Raw genomic sequence first — 21,091 nt, 5'->3', positions numbered from 1 at the left:
TACTTATACTCTCTCTGGTGTAAAACAGAGAGTTCTTTGGGTTTGTTTTATATTTATTTATTTGTAAACACGTAAAAAGGTCAATCTCCTAAGGTAACCCAGTGATTCAACTAACATTCCTCATTATATTTTAAGTGTATGCAATTTTTTTGCATGTTGAGTTTAAAAAAAATATAATCATATAATAAGTCCAACTATATACATATAGATAAAAGTAATATATTTGTTTCGGTTTCTACATTAAAAATTCAAAATTATGAGATGATTATATCTAGGATTCAAACAACTGTTTCATATATATGTCATTTTTATGCGTGAAAATGGTGATATCGACAAGAAAGGGTAAACGAATGGTTAAATGTCTGTGTATATTTTCATCAAAATGTTACCATATTGTGTTCAAATAATCATACCAATCACGTGATATTGACTGTGTGTACAAGAGATCTTTGCGATGGTTATTTTGTATTACATATATACATATACCTATTTCATGTCTTTGTTAATAAACTGTTATCCCTGTTTCAATTGTCGTTTTATATTTCAAAACAACCTTTTTGTTGAAGAAATTACTGTGTTAACATATTTATAACTACTGCATTAAGGACACTTTGTCTGAGTGCTTACTTGTGCTTGTTTGCTTGGGGACGGGTGGCATAAAATGTATTTTAAAAAGAATCTTTTATCTTAAGCTTGTGTATACTTCTATGGTGATAGCAATTTGAAATTGCAAATATTAAAAACGTCATATAAGGCATCAAATATCTTTAAAATCGTGAAAATGCACTACTGCAAAAACATTTACTTCCCAGTTTTTGCAACGTTGTAAAGTGAAGCGTTCCAGAGAAATAAGAATACTATTAACGTTTGATTTATCAACCAGTCTAAAACGTCAACGTCATCGCCCTAGTGAATAAATAATAAAAAGTTTTTAGTGAACATTTTGTACTGAAATTTGCACGCTGGTACATGTATATCTAATGATGCCCATTTGTGGGTCGTGGTAGATGTTATTATATGGACGGAAAGTGCAGATTTTTTTTTTTAAATAGTTGGATCACAAATGTTAGATACAAGTATTATTTTTTTAACGCTTTTAAAACCTACAATAAAAATAATTACAATTATGGAATTATAGATGCAACTGGTGGTTGCAAGATTTGTACAATTGGAGTACAGTGCCATTGGGTAAACTAATGCAAACGTAATGAGAGCAACTTCGTCAACTTTCTTTTATTTTGAAATGTAACAAGTAGTCAAATGGTATCATGTGGTATCATCAATATTCGTTGAATACCAATTTTCGTGGATTTCGTTTTAAAATGATCGACGAATTTAAATGTTCACTGAAGTACATTTTTTACTAACATTTTGTATTGTTGGGAACATTGCCACAAATTTACATAAATTTGAAACTGGGGTTTTCACTTTATCCACGAGTTTTCCAAATACTTTTGAATATCAATAAAACCACGGTACAGAGCAACTGCGTGTGTTGAGGGTTTGAAAATAATTTTTTACTTTGTTTATCATGAAACCTGTATACAAAGCAAATTCTTAAGGAATTAATACAACAGCCTTGAAAATAAACTACATGGCGATGGTTTTGTATAAAAGATATATTAAACCGATAATTAAAAAAGCGTTAAATTATATTGGTGTAACTGGTTCAATTGATGCATTCATGTTAAGTCCTAATCCTTTTAATTAAAGAATCACTGTGTCATCGTTACTGTAAGGAAATCTAGATACGTCTGATGACATAATTAAATTCCTATACAGAGAAAAGACCTCTTGTATTTATTAAGCACAAACCTAGCTAGTAACCAAGTTAGGTAAATTATAATCATCTTTCTAATAGTCACATGTTTGACTGGATAAAACATATTAGAATTCAAAATAAGGAGCGTCATCTGATCATATCGGTTAAAGTCTCGACAGATACCACATTACATGTACAACAGAATTTTATCAAAGTCAAAAGATTTGAAAATTCCTGCATGTTGAACTTTTTCGTAAAAAATGAGCTGGTAAAAAAATGGTTTTACATACATGTATTTAAGCAATACGGCAAAATAAAATTATGAAGTTTTCTCAAAAAATAATGATTTAATCGAAAAGGTATAGCATGTTTTTAGACCTACAATATTATTACACTGCATTGGTCGCCAGAAGAAGGCCGATCGGTTATATGATACATTGTGCTTTCTGAGATAATTTAGTTTAACAAATAAAATATACAACATGAAAATAGTCATATTGTATAATTTTATATGTTGAAATAAATTACATCAGGGACGACAATATGACACCAAATTCTGCAGAGCTATTATGAGCGTCTATCTAATACTTCAACCATACTTTTATTTTACGCAATGAAGCTTTGCTCATAGAGAGCGTGTGGTTGAAAGAGACCAACAATTCTGAAAATGTTATTTTAAGAAATGACAAAAATGTAAAATATATTGTGAAATAACTTACGTTACTGTAAATAAAAACTAAGTATGTTTTACTTACCATATTTAGTAATGGCCCGTTCTCGCTGTGCTCCTCGCTTGGGGAATGGGGAATAACTGTATTTAAATGTCGTACTTACCAATCTACAATTGTCTTCACATCGGAGGTGATGTTATATATCTGTAAGTTTTTATAATCTGCAATCTGGAATTTTATGAAAACAAATACATTAAAACATTATTTTTTCAATTTTAATCGAGAGAGAACTTAATCAATGTTAAATTTTCTGCATAACCGCTGTCTCTACTCGAAAATAATTTAGGCCAATAAAAATGTTAGAAAAAGAAAACATTACCAATACTTTTGTATGATCATGTCTTTGTAGAGTAAATGTAGTAGTGATGACACTGATGAAGGTTATGATGATGATGGCTTAATGCCAAGGTTTTTTAAAGATTTGATTAAATACTCTGTAAATGTTTAACGTAACAGTACATAATTATTTGAATTAAGATTAAAATATAAAAACAGAACCGTTTTAACACGAGTTTGGACTTTTGGCAATTCGTGCCAAACTTCGATTTGTTGGTCTGCTCATGGTCATTCGCTAATAGAAATGAATACATTAAACGCAATGACACTCGCCCGACTTCATCAAGGGTCGTATATTTCATTTGAAACACCGTCAATTTCACCCAACGGAGCAATTCTTGGGGGTACTTAAATTTCGGGTGAATTCTATGAATATTAGAGCCATTTTAACAAGACCTTGAACTTTCGGTTGGACGTAAGTATTTATTTCTTGCAACAAAACAGTTAAAAATGACGCTAGTTTCGAGTGAAATATGCTTTGCTCTGAAGAGTGTGTACTACAAGACCCATTATGAAAATGTTATTAAAAAATTTAAAAAGTAAAATGTATTGAAAGAAATAGTATTCTATTCCTTTGCACATTAATAATTTTTGACAACAATAGGACTCTGTCCAAAAGTCTGCGAATAGATTTTAAAATTTAATTATTCTCATTTTAAATTTTTTTTGGGGGTTTACAATTGGTTTACGGGTTTACGTCATATTGAATATTGACGTTTGCGTCATTTTTTTTCATCTTGTGTTTAAATAACATCTAATCAAAATGGATGGGAAAAAATGAAATAGGCCCATGCCTTTATATCTTCCTTCTATTAGAAATTCTTCTGTTGCTTTGAAATCAACTCTTTTTATGGTTTAAACCAAACTTGTATAAAAAATGGATACATCAATCATTAGAATAAAAGGCCTCATTTATTAGACAATACAACCTTTCATACACAATTGATACAGCAATGATTTAATATACAGGCACTTTCACATACAATGTACAAATCGTTTCTCCCATGATTCCGTGTTATACACCTAATCACATTGAGCTATAAACCAATCAAATCCGACGTTACATAATGACGTTGCTAAAAATATAACATAGCTAACCAATCAAAAACATTTTGAGAGAACTTCTGGCGAGTGTTTTATGACGTCAGAAACACAAAATCATGTTTTAAATCATCTGTTTGTATACACACATTTAGATACTTTAATCTTTACCTTAACAATCATTTCATTAATTCGTAACTCATTACATCCCGAATAAATATGAGCATCTGCATCCTCATACATACACACTAAACGCACAAGAGATATTTTTACAGAAAATGAATACAACAAAGGGAAAAGAAAAAAAAATTCAATAAAGATGCAAATGTATTTCAAAAATCAGACTTCACAACCAAAATCATCAGCATAATGGACAGATTCCATAAGAAATACAATAAAAAAATCAAATCTGCCTATGCTAGAAATCACAAGTAACATAGAAAACTGTGAATATCATGTTAGTATACAGGGCACTGAGCACTATCTGGTTCAATAAAATTGATGTAAAAAAAATTGGCATTGTGGATATTTCCTTAATAACCATATTGAGTTCAATTCTTTAAAATCTCAAATGATCATAAAGTAAAGAAGATCTAAAACTGCAAGCATGTAAAAAGAAACTTTTTCCCTAATGTTTGGAGGACATTAACGTACCATAAAAATTCTTTTATTGCAAGAAAGTATTACACAATTCTTTATTCCATTCAGAGTATCCAAGTATAGATAAATCAAGACTGGATTTACTTAAAATGATTATAGACATAATATGCATCATATTTAAGTATTCTGAAGAGGATTAAGTTAACAATTAAAAATTAAGGGTGGTACATATAACTATACTTCAATTTTTTTACATCAAAATTCTCATTAGTCTAGTTGTAGATATTAATCATAAATATAAATACATTTCTATGATTTGGATTATCAGAATCCAAAGAAGGTATGTTTCGTTCAGAAATGTGTGTGTAAGAAGTGAAATTGTATTTTTTTTATGATTACAGCATATAGAAGAGAATAATTTACACTACTACAGGGAAAAATTTATTTGAAGTGTATTATAAAAATAATTTTAAGGGGAGAGAAGTATGAATACCTATCAATGAGAACAATTCTTAATATTAGATATTGAGATAATCTGCAGCATAAAAAACTGACTTTTTGTACAATACATGAAAAATTTTAGGAATAGAAAAATGTTGAAATTGCAAACAAAGCAAAGCAAAGCAAAAAGCAAAACACCACAACAAAACAGAGAAGGAATGCATGGACATACAATTAGTTACATTACTCTCACTTCCAACTCTTTGGTGTTGGGAGGTACAAAAAGACCACAGCAGTAAAGCAGCGCAACTCATACAACCAGTTTATTTCTCATTCTCTATACTTTTATCCCATTTCAATAATCATTCATATTTACAAGAACTCATTATCATTCTAATATACTTACTAGTACAATTTTCAGATTCATCCATACATCATAACAGCTAATATTCTTCTCTACCAAGCAATCAAACAGACAAACCAGCAATCATACAGTTAAAGCTATTGGTCGGGGGTCGGTCACAGGAATGGCACAGGTGAGGAAATGGGGGGGGGGGGGGGGGGGGGGGGTGAGGGGATGGGTGGGTGTTGATGATGGTCTTCTCAAATATTTTGGACTAATAATTAAATTATATACTAATATATTAAGGAATGTTCGATGGATATCACCTTGGTTCATTAAATTCTACGATGAAATAATGATTACACTTGGAATATGAGAGGGGGGGGGGGTGAGCAATGAACTAAAGAATTGGGCAAAGTCAAGGGACCTATATGGACATTATTAGTTGCAGCAGGTGTGTTTGGAATGAGATGAGATGTGAAATGAGATGCTATACGAGATGAGATATGTGACCGACCACCCATAATAAGCTGAGTATGTGGAGAACTCTATCTCAAAAGCAGCATTCATGTTTGGGCCGAGACTTTTGCTTCTGTTGTTGGGAGCACCTAGAAATATTCTTTAAATTAATACATGCATGTAAACATATTCTAAAAACCATTAGACAAAAATAGAGAATAAATTATTTCCTTTCGTTTCTTGTTGTTTTGATTGTCAATTCTTTTTTTATATGCCTGGTTATTTAAAAATATTTTTAAACATATTATTTTAGAACTTAATGAATGAAGCTTTATTTTTTGATTGTCAATTTTTCTATCTTATTAATTTTTTCCCAATATCTGTACCAGTTCATCAATTTTTTTCCAATATCTGTACCAGGTCATCAATTTTTTTCCCACTATCGTTGCATACTATCTCTTCATTATGATTGTCAAGATTGTGAAAACAGACAACAAATTCAACAGCACCAACTCATGAAAAAGCGTACAAAAAGCATTGACTATATACAGAGAATAAATGGTTAATGCTAGAATGACTACCTAATATATATATATATACAAATGAATAAATCTACAATACACCAGGAATATCATGTGATCTGTAGTGGACATCACATACCGTCCTTTAACATAATTATAACATAAATAATACACATAATTACAAGTACAAACTGCTCTGACTGGTACACATTATTCCCAAAAAATTACGTACATGTTTGAAGCAGTCAAGATAAATTTCTATTCAAAATACCTTCAAGTGCTTGTACACAAACATGGTTGTATAGATTTCTTTCATTAAAACATGATTCGTTAAGAAATAAAGTAAGAATTACAGGTTGTTGAAATTACATCCAGTGTATTGATTAAAATGATAAAACAGAACTTAAGTTCACAAATAAATGCAAAACACACAGATCCACAATCTTGTGTACTATAATGTGGCCTTCATGCAAATTTCTTTTTTCAGTGAAATTTAATTACAAAAGTGCATATATAACACAAGAATCATTTAAAGAACTTCCGAAATACTAATAAACAATAATAAGGAATTCCTTTAAAACACATTTTCCAGAAAAATAATAATATATGTTTAAAGTGGGAGATTACTAATTAAATGTTCTGAACAATGCTGTAGTTTAGGTTTCACATGAAAAATGACCCTTCATGGGCCTCTAAGAACACTTTCTATAGTTCCCCCTTTTGGGAGCCTCTCTAAGACACTAGAACAGCCTTATAGGCCGAGGGTTTTTGTTTATATCACAGATATCTAATGAAGCACATTCAACAAAAAACATGGATATTGGTGATGGATTCGACAGTGTCAAGTTCTAAAGACCCTGAGCAAGTTCTCAGTCTTTGTCAAGACAACTACACAGTTAATTCTTTACAATGTCATCAGACCCATGTCGGACTTTGGAAAGAGAAAAAAATAAACATTTATGCATACTCAATGAAAGAGATGGTCAAGGAATGGCTTATGATTAACATTAACTGTAACATTCAACAACTTTTTGTATGAAAAAAAAATGTGGTCTTATAATTTTTTTCCTATTAAAAATACTTGCTAAACAGTTTATCTTAAAAAACAATGAAACTGTTGAAAACTTGCATAAAATGTACATAGACTGAGGATTATTTTTCCAGTGAATACATCTGCCCATAACAACACAGCATATCAACCATTTGTGTGTAAGTGATGCATTCTTCAAAGGCACCTTTCATAAGTACAAGCCAACAAACAAGTTTTTCTGAACATGCATAGTAAAATTGACAACCATTCGACATCTTACTTGGCAAGCGCACAGTGTGAGGATAATATCAATATGAACACAATATCATAGTCAGTTATACTGACTCTTCTGTACAAAAAAAAAAACCCAAAGAATTAAGATCTGAAAACATCCAAATCAGTTCTCAAATTTGGCAGAATACAGGAAAGAGAATCTTTTTTTTTTTCGGTTTAGATGACAAAATGCTACATATTTGAAACTATCATCTTGTTTTTATCACAGATTCAAAGAAAAAAGGTCTCAAAAGGACCCAATGTTAACAAATGGTATGCAAAAATTGGAGATAAAAAGGAAGAAAAACTCTGTATGCTCAAAAAAATCACCAGCTGATGACAAAGATTCCAAGAGTTTGCACTTGGATCTAAATTACTCTCATATTAAGCATAATTTTGTCAATATAAAAACAATAAAAAGATGTAAACATAAAAAATTCACAACCAAAAAATTATCTAACTGCATAAGTTGCACAGAATGAGGGAAACTTTATTTAAGTTGTGTCCCTTTTGTTGAAAGTATCGGTACACGTACATCAGCACTTCATTTAGAATGTGGGCCTCTTTTTTATGATAAATAGGCGTATATATCATTCTAATATATATATCAAAACTACTGGCTCAATACATAGAAATATATAATATCCTTCATATTATTCCAAATACACAAAAACAACCCCTAAAATCTGACAGTCTAAAGTCCCACTTAGCAATTTCAAATGTACCAACCCAATTAAAATTCAGTGGCATTTTAAGAAAACAGATAAAAAAAGTCTTATTTTCTGTTAAAATCTCAGTTGCAGTTAAAAAGTATGAGATTAATCTGGAAGCTTTGTTTCTTTCATGTTGCATACAATCTTGGCGAGTTCAATTGACACACAGACAGACTGCCATGGCAGCCTGGGATTGGTTGATTGTTCTGTGTGTGCAATGTTGCTATGGAGACAGGGCTGTTCTGTCTGCTTCCCTCCAATATACTTTATTTATTTTCCTTGCAATAGTTTCCTTGTCTCATGTTTAGCCTACATTGTCATAGTCTTTTGATTTCTTTATCTCTCCTTGATAAGTGGGCTCATAGCCTTCTGGTTTACTTCGCTTAAAGAATCCACACTGTAAAGGAAAAAAAAAATATGAAAAATAACATTACTTAACATTCAATATTCTTAATAAAAAAAATAACATATTTCTTTATTTGTGATGTTTGAAAATAAGAAAGCTATATGTCATAATATTTTACCTTATTACCAAAATTTAGAAGTATTTCAAGAATTTGAACTATTGCTGGTACAGATTTCCTTTCTCCTTACTGTATCTCATAACAGTTAACCAATGAAAATATCGACAGAAGAAGAGAGAAAAACAACACAACACTTCTTTTTTCCCAATATTTTCATGATTTGCATTTGATAATACGTGTAGAACTACCACCATACATTCACATCAGATACAGTTTATCTAAATATCTTCAGAAGAATCGCTAGCAAGATTAATACCCATCATCTTGTTTACTGAAATTTCAAATAAAGTGGACTACCAGAAAATAGCAACATCCTAACCACTTCACTTTTCTCATCAGCCTAAAACTCTTGATTTGTACACCCCCCCCCTCTTCTAACACCATTTCTCAACCCCCCTCCCTATAGGTCAAGACTAGTAGAAGAACCATCAATGGTTGATATAAGACTTTATGATCAAAACTACCTCTGTCCAAGACTTTTTACCCCTCCAAAGTACCAGTCCTTAAACCCCCCCCCCCTTCGCCTGGGCCATGGACTAATAAAAAGACTAGTATACTTAAAAGGTACTGACCTTGTACAATATCACAATAACAATGATGAGCAGGATAATGCCCCCTAAAGCCGCCACCAGTATAATCCACCACTGCAGTTCCTGCTTGGCTGTTGGCTTTAATTCTGGCACAGCATACGTTGTTGCCTGTGTGAACACAAAATTGACACATCTTTTGTAGGTAAAATCATATTCAATGAGGAGTTAACAGGGAAAGATTTTCCCATTATCTCTGATAATCAGTATAGGAAAATTATTCAGTATAATACCTGTACACAGATATTATTTAAGTTCACCTTTTACGTTATGAATTGACTACCGGTACATTTGCTTGAAAATTTGATAGACCTTCCATCTTTGATAGTCAATAAATAACGGCCAAGTGAAGAGCACTGCACTAAAATATGAAAACGAATTTAAACAACAGGAAGTTGAACAAAATAGATAATGTTTCTGTTAATCTGAACAGCTAACATAATGTTACACAGTATACAGTGCAAAAAAAACCAACATAAAACAAAACTAATTTAAGGAACTAAATTTTTGTTTTAGTTTTTAGCAAATAGGTGTTATTTCTTAATGATCTGAACAGCTGCATGAGGTAATGTACATGTATGACTTCATGACTTACTGTGCTTTCATCGTCTGAGGTGTCCTGGAAGATGTTGAGGTCTGGCGACACTGTTACTCTGGCTAGGGAAGATATCTGTACCTCATAGCTAGGGAAGTCCTACAAGATACAGGTATGCTTCGTGTGAAATGAGAGAGAGGTGGGATGAGAGAGAGAGAAGGGGGAAGAGAGATTCATTTATCACAGTAACACTATCATAGATCAAGTTTCATTAAAAGAAAAAAATAAGAACATAATAATGTTTTTTTTTCTTTTGTTATTGACAGAATTTACAAGAACATTTATACATCATATGAAAAGAAGAGGCCAATGTTACTATTCTACATGCCAGGCAAAAAAAATTCTTCCATATTAATTAACAGAGACAATAAAGCAGATAATCTATGTGTAACAAACATCCTTTTATCCCCAATACTGTGTCTGTAGCTATTTACCTGTAGTAGCGTTGATTCCCATAGCCGAGCTCGTACCACAATCTTGACGGACTGTTTTTTGTCCAGTCGGAATACTCTACAGCGAATTCTGATACACTTTGCTGACTTGTCCGCACAGCCCTGAATAGAAAACACACAGTTTACAGATCAGCAATCAGTGCACATCAATCTAGCTATTGTAGCTAAAGTACCAATAGTCATGTCATAGGAATATAACACTGGGATGAAAAATTAGATGTTGGTTACTGAGATACTTAAGGAGTCTCGGGGGAGAATGTTTCAAACATATGATTTCCTTTAATTTTTTTACAGTGAAATTCCAACTTATGAAAAACTATGTGCAAAATATAAAGTAAATTGACCGGATAGTTAATCTCTTTGCCGCGCTCAAATTTTGGTCGTATGTCCGATTCATCACCGACATTCTTTATAGGATTATATAGGAAAATGAGGGTTTTCATCTTCAATTTCATATTTTAAAAATTACAAACATACGATTTTCTTTTAATTTTCAGCGATGAAAGGTTAACGTATAAGTAAACTTTTTGCCAAATTAAAACGAAATTGACCGTATGGTTTTTATGCTATCCGCCGTCATAGTTTGATCCTATAAACGTGCCGTGCCAGCCATTTTACATTTAGAAATGTAAAAAAAAAAAAAGGATGTTTACGAATCAAATTCAATTTTTTTGTAGTAGAAGAAAAATACCTTTCCACTCTCACAGAACATAGAAGGATCGCGTATATGTTTTTATTTTGCAAATTATAGTTTTGATTTTAATTATTGACGCTGCAATAGAAAGTGCACGACGTTTATTTTTGTCATGTTACGTCAGAATATCAACTGACGTCATCGTAAGACGTTGATTCCGACGACAATAACTTCGATTTTGAAGAAGCGAGATGATTAAAATACTTCTGACATTATTCTAACGATTCTTTTCACTAAATATAATTTTTTGATAAGTCATTTTTTTAACATAAAAACGTTACATGATAACCTGTATATTTGAACATTTACTTTACATTTGCGTTTTACGACAATAATGCGCAATACCCTGCGCAAAGGGCACAAAATTTTAAACCCGCTACCGACCTTAATATTTTATACAAGGAAATATTCGCCCCAGTTTAATTTTACCACTTTTTCCCTCGTTTTCTATAACAAATTTAAGACTGGGCAAATTCCTGTGACTTTAAACTATCTTTCTTCATTCACAACTTTGTCTTGGTGAATTCAAGATGGGGCAAAACCGTTTGCAAGTGAAAAAGAGTAAAAACATGAGGCGAAATAACCCTGTATAGAGTACTTAGTAAACAAGAATCTAGGTTTGGGTACCAGTTTAATGACTTTCCGCCCAGATCCCGACTCTCGTGGTGGTTTGGGGGTGGTGCTGGTTGGGATCTCCTCCTCGTTGCCGACCTCACGTCTGCGGCGAGAATCTGCGGCGACATACTCCGGCCCCTCACCATTGTTGACAACCACTGCTGTTTTAACCTGTGATTTGATAAGATACATGTCAATCAAAACCAAATATTTTACCAGTAGTTTGATTGGTCTTTTATTATGCATTCTACAATTATCATCTTGACATGACATGTAAACTAAAAACAAAGATATTTTTACAGTGTAATATTCTTTTTCAATTTTTTATATAAGTTATTTGAAAAAACTTAAGTACATAATCTATGTTTGAAAATATTGCTATGTAAAATAGTTTTCTTTGTGAAATTAAGTCAATAAGCAGAAGTAAGAAGAAAGGAATTTTAATCTAACATTGAATATTATGCATCTGATCAATATGTAACATTCATGACTTCTTTCGAACTTAAATGTTGTAATTTGAACATTTAAATATGTTTCCTAAAAATTAATTGTCATTTAATTCATGAATTATCAAAGGCATGCAAAATACCTATTTTTCCATTAACATGCAGTTCATCATTAAAAGTTCTGGTCAATTAAAACAGAACAAATTTCTTTTAATCTATTATCCATACAATATTCAAAATTTTAAAAAAAAATCCCTCAATACAAAGAGACTATGCATAACAATTTCTTTTAAAAGAATAAAAGGAAAAGAAATTAATCAACTTTTATAACAAACCAATTAAACTGGAATGTAACATTAAAACTCCAAAGATATCAAAATTGGTCACAAAAATGTCTTTGCAAGGTATGATTTTTTTTCTTTTTTCAAATTTAAAATCTTAATTTAAAAAGGCCACACCTTGCATTTCAATCTGAGATGTGTAAAAATTTTGTAGCAACATTTGAAACCAAAGAAATTTGGCTATTAATAGAAGAAATTGCATTGGTCTTCACCAGTCCATTAAATGCTTAAAGATAATCAGCTTCAGTTTTAATACTACATTCATTTTTTTTTTGGCATGAAATAAAAAAAAAATGATTTCTCGGAAATGAGATATCTGACTTACTGGCAGCCGAATGATAAGATCTGCGTTCTCCTACAGCAGGCAAGCAACAGAAAAATACAAGTTCGTTAGTGACACCAGCAAAATGTTAGAAATTCACCCAAAGGCCAGCTTCACAAAATACTATTGCCAAGGTAGAAGGAAAAGTGAGAAATCTCTTACAGTAATTCAAAATTTTTCTCAAGCAATGGTTTTTTTTTAAATTAAAATCAGCTTGTTTCATTGGTGCCAAACGTTTTAAAACTTTATCAAACTAGACAGATAAAACAAAAACTTCTTTTTTTTTCAATATTGAAGTGTCTAAATAAGTGAAGTAGAACATTATGTAATTAAGATGTTGAAATGCGGGAAAAATATTGCCAAATGATACTTGCATTTCCTCTCCTGTACATTTATAGATTTTATAGAAGACTTTTTCTTTGTGAAACTGGCCATAATTGTCAATAATGCCTGTCTGTGCCATAGTTATCTACACTGCGATTCCCCACATTATTTTAAACATTTAAAAAATATTTGGTCATTAAATTATTTACATGGATGTATCTTTAATACATTTAGCCATCATGAAAAATCAACTTCTTTTCAATTGATCTGAATATTTATTTTTTTTTTTTTTTGGGGGGGGGGGGGTGTAAAAATAACTATGACATAGACTGAAGTATGAAAATTCATTATCAAAAGCAGTGTTTCTTTGAGACTAATAATTTTTTTTTCTTCTCTAAATTCCAGTATACATTTATACAGCATCAGTTTATGCAAAAAGAATTGATATAAAAGCATTGAGTATATATTATCAGTTTATAAACAAGAAATACATACTAAATATCCAAATCATACATGGATGATTTACAAAATATATTTTTAAGCATATTCTTTCACATAATGTTGCTAATTTCAGGGTCATCTTTCAAGTAGCTTTGTCTCCAAAAGAAAATTTATCTACTGTATCTTTTTATTTTGTTAAAATTATACCAGAACTCTAGGTTTCAGATGCTATTTGTTTCAATGTCTAGTACATTTAGCTGTTCCATAATATACATGATGTAGCAGTATGTCTAAAAAATTTTGTAAGCAATAATCCCCTTTAAAAAATTTTTAATCAATCAATAATAAAATTGCTTTGTAGTTTTTCTAATTTCTTGGTTTTTTTTTTGACTTAATTACAGATAAACTTTGAAGAAAGAATAATAGTTTTTTCTACACTTGAAATTTCTATACATATGTTAGTGGAGTTTGATATTGGATGGTATAAACATGATACAACCAGCGATAATGGATAATTGGAGAATAAATATTGAAAGCAGTTATATATACAACTCTGCGGTTGTTTAGGACTCTTGAAGGACAGTGATAAGATTATTTGGTACTACACAGTGGTGCGACAAGTCTGTGAATGTGTCTGGCTTCGTATAGTCAAAGCACATTCTTGGTGTGTATCTGTGGCCAAAGGCTCTGTGTTAAAAACTTCAGATCTGCCTGTCGTTGCCAAAATTAAGACATTCACACTAATCCTTATTGTCAAGATTTCTTACACATTTAAAGACACAGTGAATTGGTGAAATTTACTAAAAAGTAGTCTTTTGCATCTTTTCCTGTAACATTCATGTAAATATATCTAATACATCTAATTTTTATCCAAATCATATGTATGCAACTTTATTTGATACAGCTCATTTCTATTGGGTAAAACTAAATAAGGATGCCTAAACTGCAAAAATCATTAGCAATGCATTTGTAATTCACACAATTCACAAAGTGAAAATATCAGAAGCATGGTGGTTTGTGGCCAAATCAATACTGTGAAGCATGGAGTATACTGCGTGTTATAAGGTGCAGCATGATCATGTGCGCCGTGTTACAAGAGGAGCATGATATATATTGGGCAGCGTATGCTGCAGCATTGTAGTATTATGCACGGGGGCTGAGGTAAAAATAGGTCACCACTTACTTTTACTCCGAGGACATTGTAGTACTCTGGCTCATGAATACACTGGGCTTTGGACCTGTCCAAGGACTGAAATGGAAGATGGCAACAAATGCAATTAAAAGTTTATTTTTTTTTAAGTTCAACAAATCCTACACATCAAATAAAGTTTTGAATCCTGATGAAAGTTAAGGGGAGTTATCTATTGTGTTATTCAAAATATTTTACTTACGGTAATTCTACATTTACTTTATTTGCTTGTTCTTTGATTACCCGTATTAGTAATTTTTACTGATAACAAAAAAAAAAATTCAGTATATCCTTACAGAGTGTTTGTTTTACAAGACTATTAGTACTTAATACACTTAGGGTAAAAAAAAACCCACACCGTTTAGTACATGTATTTTTTTTCTTCTTTTATGCATGACTGCAGGTAATTGTAGCAAGAACTACAGCTTTTTTCAATAAATTTTAACTTTCTGTGCTTCAGTTTAGATCTTTAGATGACTTGTATCTTATTATTCCCCATACTGTAGATTTCTGATTAAATGCTTGGAATTCTATAGGATTTTATCTTGTAAAAGGGTTGAATCGCGGAATAAAGTTCTCGGGTAAAATAAGGAATCTATAGTAAACAGATAATGATTCATAATGATCCCTTCGTGTGTTCATACCTCGGTCTGCATCAGATACAGGAGGTGTTTCCCGTCCTCGTATTCCCCGGGGTCGACTTCGATCGGCCAGAAAATCTCCAGCTCTGCTGATCCGACCGCACCTACTCCTTCATTGTATATCTACAAAGAAAAATTCAACAGGAAAATTTCAAATTTTTTTATGTTATTCTCAAATATTTTATCATTATAATCAGGTACCGTGTTTTGTCTATAAAGGATTATTTGATTAATCCTAATCCTAAACACGTTCGTTAAAAAGAAATATAACAAGATAAACAGAGTCAAAATGTATCGAGAACTATACATGCAAGTGCAGCATATATATGTCATAGCAAAGACATTGAGATTTTTATAACATAACCATGTACAAATTAACAATATGGATGTAATAAAATGCTCAAATTTTAGTGTCATTAACTTCCTGTACATTGAGAATCTATGTAATCAACTCAAATGGCTAGATTTTACATGAGAATCAATGAAACAGGTACATATTTAATATTGATTAACTTTTTCTAAATTCTTCACTCTCAGAGCGGTGCGTTGTGCAAGTGTTAGTAGACCCCCTAGCATTTTACTTTGACTGTTAAGACACATAAATAAGTTAAGATGAAGAACATACTGTATATGTATGGTTGATAGCAGGTCCAATGGCATCTTCATTACTTATGGCACTAGCCCCCCTAATGGGCCCCTTAAACACAACATCATGGGCGGGTACAGCCTCCCTGTCAATCAAATCAAAACAGATTCAAATCTTGTACTCAAGAAACCCTTACATCACACTCAACATTGTCAAAATGTCAGAAACCTAACCAGAATTAAGAAGTTCAGTTAAAATTGGTTCTTAATGTCATGCAAAGAAGGAATTTTTAACCATGATATTGAAATTAATTTTTGACAACTAAAAAAAATTTCATAGGTCAAATTGAAACTGCCATAATAGTTACATAATTTAGCTGATGCAGTACTACGCAAAATAAGTCAAGTGTTACAAAAATTTGCTTTACTTTAAGAGAACATCATATCATAGGCTGGATGAATATTCTATAAACACACCCAGCTTTCTTATAAAATGAAACAGTCATTTCTATATTAACATAAAACAATTTCACAAACACATGCCTGACTTCTGTATCTAATGAATGCAATCACATTTCCAAATACTTATACAAATCATGATACTATCTTTATATTTGTATAAACTACTTTTATGACTATATATTATATACACACTGTTCATATGTTTTGACATACTGATGTACATTTGCCCGGCTGTTACAAGTTCATGTATGTGTATGGACTATTTTTATATGTAGAATCTCTCTTTTAGGCATTTCTCTCTAATATCTGTAATCTTGAATTCCTTCTGGGCCCAAAATTGGAAATAAACTATTATTATTATTATATGTACCATGCAAATCACATCAAGTTTTGAAGTACATTCATTTACAGATGAATGAACTTTTCCTCTCATACATTGACTGTGTACTTACCCAAACACTCTGATGTTCGTTCTTGTCACCATCTTGACCGGTAGAGTCACTTCGTCGTTGTTCAGAGACTGCTCCTTGCTCGTCCTGTTTGAAAACAGAATCAAACAGAAATTGTAAATATAACTTGTTTTATACCCGTCAATCAAAACAAAATATGATTTCTTTTAATCAGAGCCGTAAGAGTTATTCCCCTTTGATGCGTTGAGGCAAGAGCTTCACAACTAACAACAGTAAACATAGTTAAATTTGATTCATGCTTACAGCTATAACAGTTACATTTTTTTAATTGTATAGTAAACTTTTGGATAAGACAATTTACATTTATTAAGGAATAATTCTATGAGTATTATGAGGTGATAATTCAGGGCATGGTCAAATCCAATAAACCCCTAAAGGCTTTAAGATAGATTTCACCATGCTCTGACCGAAATTATCACCTCATAATATTCAAAGAATGATTCCTTATTACTTAAATTCATATTATTTTCAATTTGTACACTTTAAAACAACATTATTTTAAAACCATTTTTTTTTTTTAAGTAGCACATGCTATGTTTTACTATGAGGCGCAGCCAATACCGTTTTTTGGTTATGCTATAAGACACGCCCATTCTGTGTCACTCATGTTTAATGAAGTTATTGGGTTTAAGGGTTCCGAATCAATTCGTAGTGTTAGCAGAGACAAAGACAGTTGAAAATGAAAATATTAAGAAATCAAAATCAGTCATTCTGACACTTAAATTTACTAGAAGCACGTTTTTACTGCATTAATAACAATGTTATTACGAGAAGAAAACTTACGTGTTAAAAAGTCCTCGGATGGTAAAAGTTGTCAGATTGAGTGGTAGATTGGTTGCGTCCAACTCGATGTTGAACTCGGTGCGCTCGTTTGATTTGACGCTGTTGCCGAACGGATTGGTGAGCTCACAGAAGATGGTGGTTTTGTTGATGTTTATGCATGCCGGAGGAGAGAGTCCAGGCTAAAAAAAACACACAGAATATTGAATGTTGCAAGTCAGAATCAAGAGTTGATATTATTTGGCTAACTAATCATATGAAATATTACAATCATCTCTGCTTTCTTAAGGTCATCAATGGATAATGAGTTTTTTGCATTTTCAATATTTTTTCACAATGGAAAAAAAAATCTTTTCCACAATGTCTAGGTAAGCTATAAAAATTAACCCCTTTACATCTCAAATCATAGCTTCCACATTACAATCATTTTTTAAAATCTTATTAATAAGTTTGTTAATTCAAAAGGCCAAATTTTTAATTTTATTAATAAAGCAGTATTATCTAACAAGTATATTCATTGAATATCTGTGGGCGTCTACAGGTAATTTCATGGGGAGTGGGAAATCCCAAAATTTCAAAAACATTCTTGATTATAACTGCATGGTCAAATTTCAGAGTGTCCTATCTATACTCACCGGATAAATTGGTGTGCTGCCAGCATATTGCATGGTTTCAGGAACAACCAGATAGAAGCTGGGCTCATAGGCCGGTTCTCCAGTGTTAGTCAGTTTAATCTGGACCTTGAAAAGGTCATTCTCACCAATACTCAGAACATACTCATTTACGTCTCTGTTTAAAACAGAAAATGTTTTTGTTATATTGACCTGAAATGATATCCATTTCATGGAACTGAAAATGGCTGAAAATTAATGAAAAGGTCTCGGATTATATGCATATTTAATACCTGCATATTCATAATCTTTTCCTATTCCTACACACTTTACACTGTATTAATTTGCTTAGAAAACATGATGAATGTTAAAAGGCGTGGATATATCATGATTATTATTCATGTTTATTAATAATATGCTGTTCATACCAGGGACTTTACAGTCATAGAAAACCTTGAGATAATATATTTGAGGATTAACACATAACACTCACTTCTGAAGAGGCTTCAAGGCCATTTGAAGCTCTAGATTACTTTGGCAGATATCATCCAAACCACACTTCTTCACAAAGTCAATCTGAAAGGACAGGAAATTTCATCTTCAGATGTACACCACTACCAATCAACCATTCACACCTTACACGTAATGTAGAACTAACAGTTTCCTGTCAAACAGATGTATTCTCCAAACAAAATGTTTTTTCTTAATATAACATATTCCACAAAGCTTGGGCCTAAAAAAAAAAGTCGTGTGTTTAGGGTAACCCTACCTAACCTACAAAAAATGCCCCGATCCTACCATTTTTAGATGTCTGTTTTTATCCGATTGTGAATTTTATATTATTTCTATTAAAAAATCTGTTTTTAAGTATGACACAAACAAATATTCCTAGGATTCATGCAGAAAAAAATATGATAAAATAAACAAAAATCCCTACCTACCTAACCTAATTTTTTCATCAGTGTTACCCTAAACACACAATTTTTTTTATAGGCCTTACTTTGGTATTTCTAGGCAAAAAGTCTTATATTTTTCTATGTTAAGAATATTTCTGATATCATTATTCACAACACAACAAAACAATAGATATCCAGTTGGCAGCAATAGTACAGATATCCACAACACTGATACAGATATCCACTACATGACAAAAGAACAGATATCCAAAGCATAAAAAAGTACAGATATCCACAACATCGCAAAAGAACAGATATCCCATACACAACAACAGTACAGATATCTACACAGGTACAGATATCCACAACATGACAAAAGAACAGATATCCTATACACAACAACAGTACAGATATCTACACAGGTACAGATATCCACAACATGACAAAAGAACAGATATCCTATACACAACAACAGTACAGATATCTACACAGGTACAGATATACACAACATGACAAAAGAACAGATATTCTATACACAACAACAGTACAGATATCTACACAGGTACAGATATACACAACATGACAAAAGAACAGATATCCTTTACACAACAACAGTACAGATATCTACACAGGTACAGATATACACAACATGACAAAAGAACAGATATCCTTTACACAACAACAGTACAGATATCTACACAGGTACAGATATACACAACATGACAAAAGAACAGATATCCTATACACAACAACAGTACAGATATCTACACAGTAACAGATATCCACAACACGACAAAAGAACAGATATCCTATACACAACAACAGTACAGATATCTACACAGGTACAGATATCCACAACACGACAAAAGAACAGATATCCTATACACAACAACAGTACAGATATCTACACAGGTACAGATATACACAACATGACAAAAGAACAGATATCCTATACACAACAACAGTACAGATATCTACACAGTAACAGATATCCACAACATGACAAAAGAACAGATATCCTATACACAACAACAGTACAGATATCTACACAGTAACAGATATCCACAACACGACAAAAGAACAGATATCCTTTACACAACAACAGTACAGATATCTACAGTTACAGATATCCACTAAATGACATAAGAACAGATATCCAGTACACAATAACAATACAGATATCCACAACACAGGTACTAATATCCACAACACAACAAAGAATACAGATATATTACCTTTTCTGAGAAGGACGTCACTGACGTCTCGTCTGTCTGGTTGACAATCAACAGAATGGGATACTTGTTGATATCTTCAACAGCCTGACGTCGTCGTCGCAGTGTCCGAGATTCGGGCAGATTGTAGGAAACATCGATCTGTATTGGAGTCAACTTGTCCTTGATATTGTCCTACAAGATATATAAAGCCATATTTTTCATTACAGTTTACAATTTAATACTCACTGAAAAGTTAAAAATAATAAAATGCCATACAGTCTTTGTCAAAATTGTTGACATAATGCATGCTGAAAATTGACCTTTTTTTAATAAAAACAATTGATACAATTTCTAACTGATATCATACATTCTTCAAATAGTCCAGACATATTAAGAGAAATCGATGAAGACCATGCACATTTCATATAACTGAAAATATGCATCAAATACAATAGATATGGTCCAATATCAATTTAAATTATTTGCCGAACAGGTGTGCTAAACACAGAGGTATTGCACAAATTGGTTTACACATGTATTACATGTAGATTACAAATTATTATTAAAATTGAGTATACGAGACTAATAAGATATCAAATTTTACAAGTGTTTCAATATTTAGGTAACTACACGCAGATATTTAGGTATGTAC

At 31.8% G+C, this 21,091-nt stretch overlaps 1 protein-coding gene across 2 annotated transcripts in view; it reads right to left on the bottom strand.

Moving 5' to 3' along the window:
• Nucleotides 1–7,797: 7,797 nt before the first annotated feature.
• The window catches only part of LOC128162637 (integrin alpha-6-like), a 31,457-nt gene continuing 18,163 nt past the window's right edge, over nucleotides 7,798–21,091 (bottom strand). Inside the window, exons 13-26 of one of the 2 annotated variants that reach the window (XM_052825879.1) lie at nucleotides 20,461–20,631; nucleotides 18,823–18,905; nucleotides 18,354–18,507; nucleotides 17,722–17,900; nucleotides 16,921–17,004; nucleotides 16,047–16,152; nucleotides 15,425–15,544; nucleotides 14,775–14,840; nucleotides 12,830–12,859; nucleotides 11,730–11,888; nucleotides 10,391–10,510; nucleotides 9,957–10,055; nucleotides 9,347–9,472; nucleotides 7,798–8,647 (exon numbers count right to left, since the gene is read on the bottom strand). In XM_052825879.1, the coding sequence (XP_052681839.1) occupies nucleotides 8,555–8,647; nucleotides 9,347–9,472; nucleotides 9,957–10,055; nucleotides 10,391–10,510; nucleotides 11,730–11,888; nucleotides 12,830–12,859; nucleotides 14,775–14,840; nucleotides 15,425–15,544; nucleotides 16,047–16,152; nucleotides 16,921–17,004; nucleotides 17,722–17,900; nucleotides 18,354–18,507; nucleotides 18,823–18,905; nucleotides 20,461–20,631 (1,590 nt within the window). In that variant the 3' untranslated portion in view covers nucleotides 7,798–8,554. The remainder of the gene's footprint in view (nucleotides 8,648–9,346; nucleotides 9,473–9,956; nucleotides 10,056–10,390; nucleotides 10,511–11,729; nucleotides 11,889–12,829; nucleotides 12,860–14,774; nucleotides 14,841–15,424; nucleotides 15,545–16,046; nucleotides 16,153–16,920; nucleotides 17,005–17,721; nucleotides 17,901–18,353; nucleotides 18,508–18,822; nucleotides 18,906–20,460; nucleotides 20,632–21,091) is intronic. The other variant, XM_052825880.1, reaches the window with a different exon arrangement.

This window comes from Crassostrea angulata, chromosome 9 (assembly GCF_025612915.1).
Source record: "Crassostrea angulata isolate pt1a10 chromosome 9, ASM2561291v2, whole genome shotgun sequence".
NCBI classification, from domain to species: Eukaryota; Metazoa; Mollusca; class Bivalvia; order Ostreida; family Ostreidae; genus Magallana; species Magallana angulata.
Note: the sequence above shows the minus strand (reverse complement) of the source record. Positions and strands in the feature narration are given on the sequence as shown.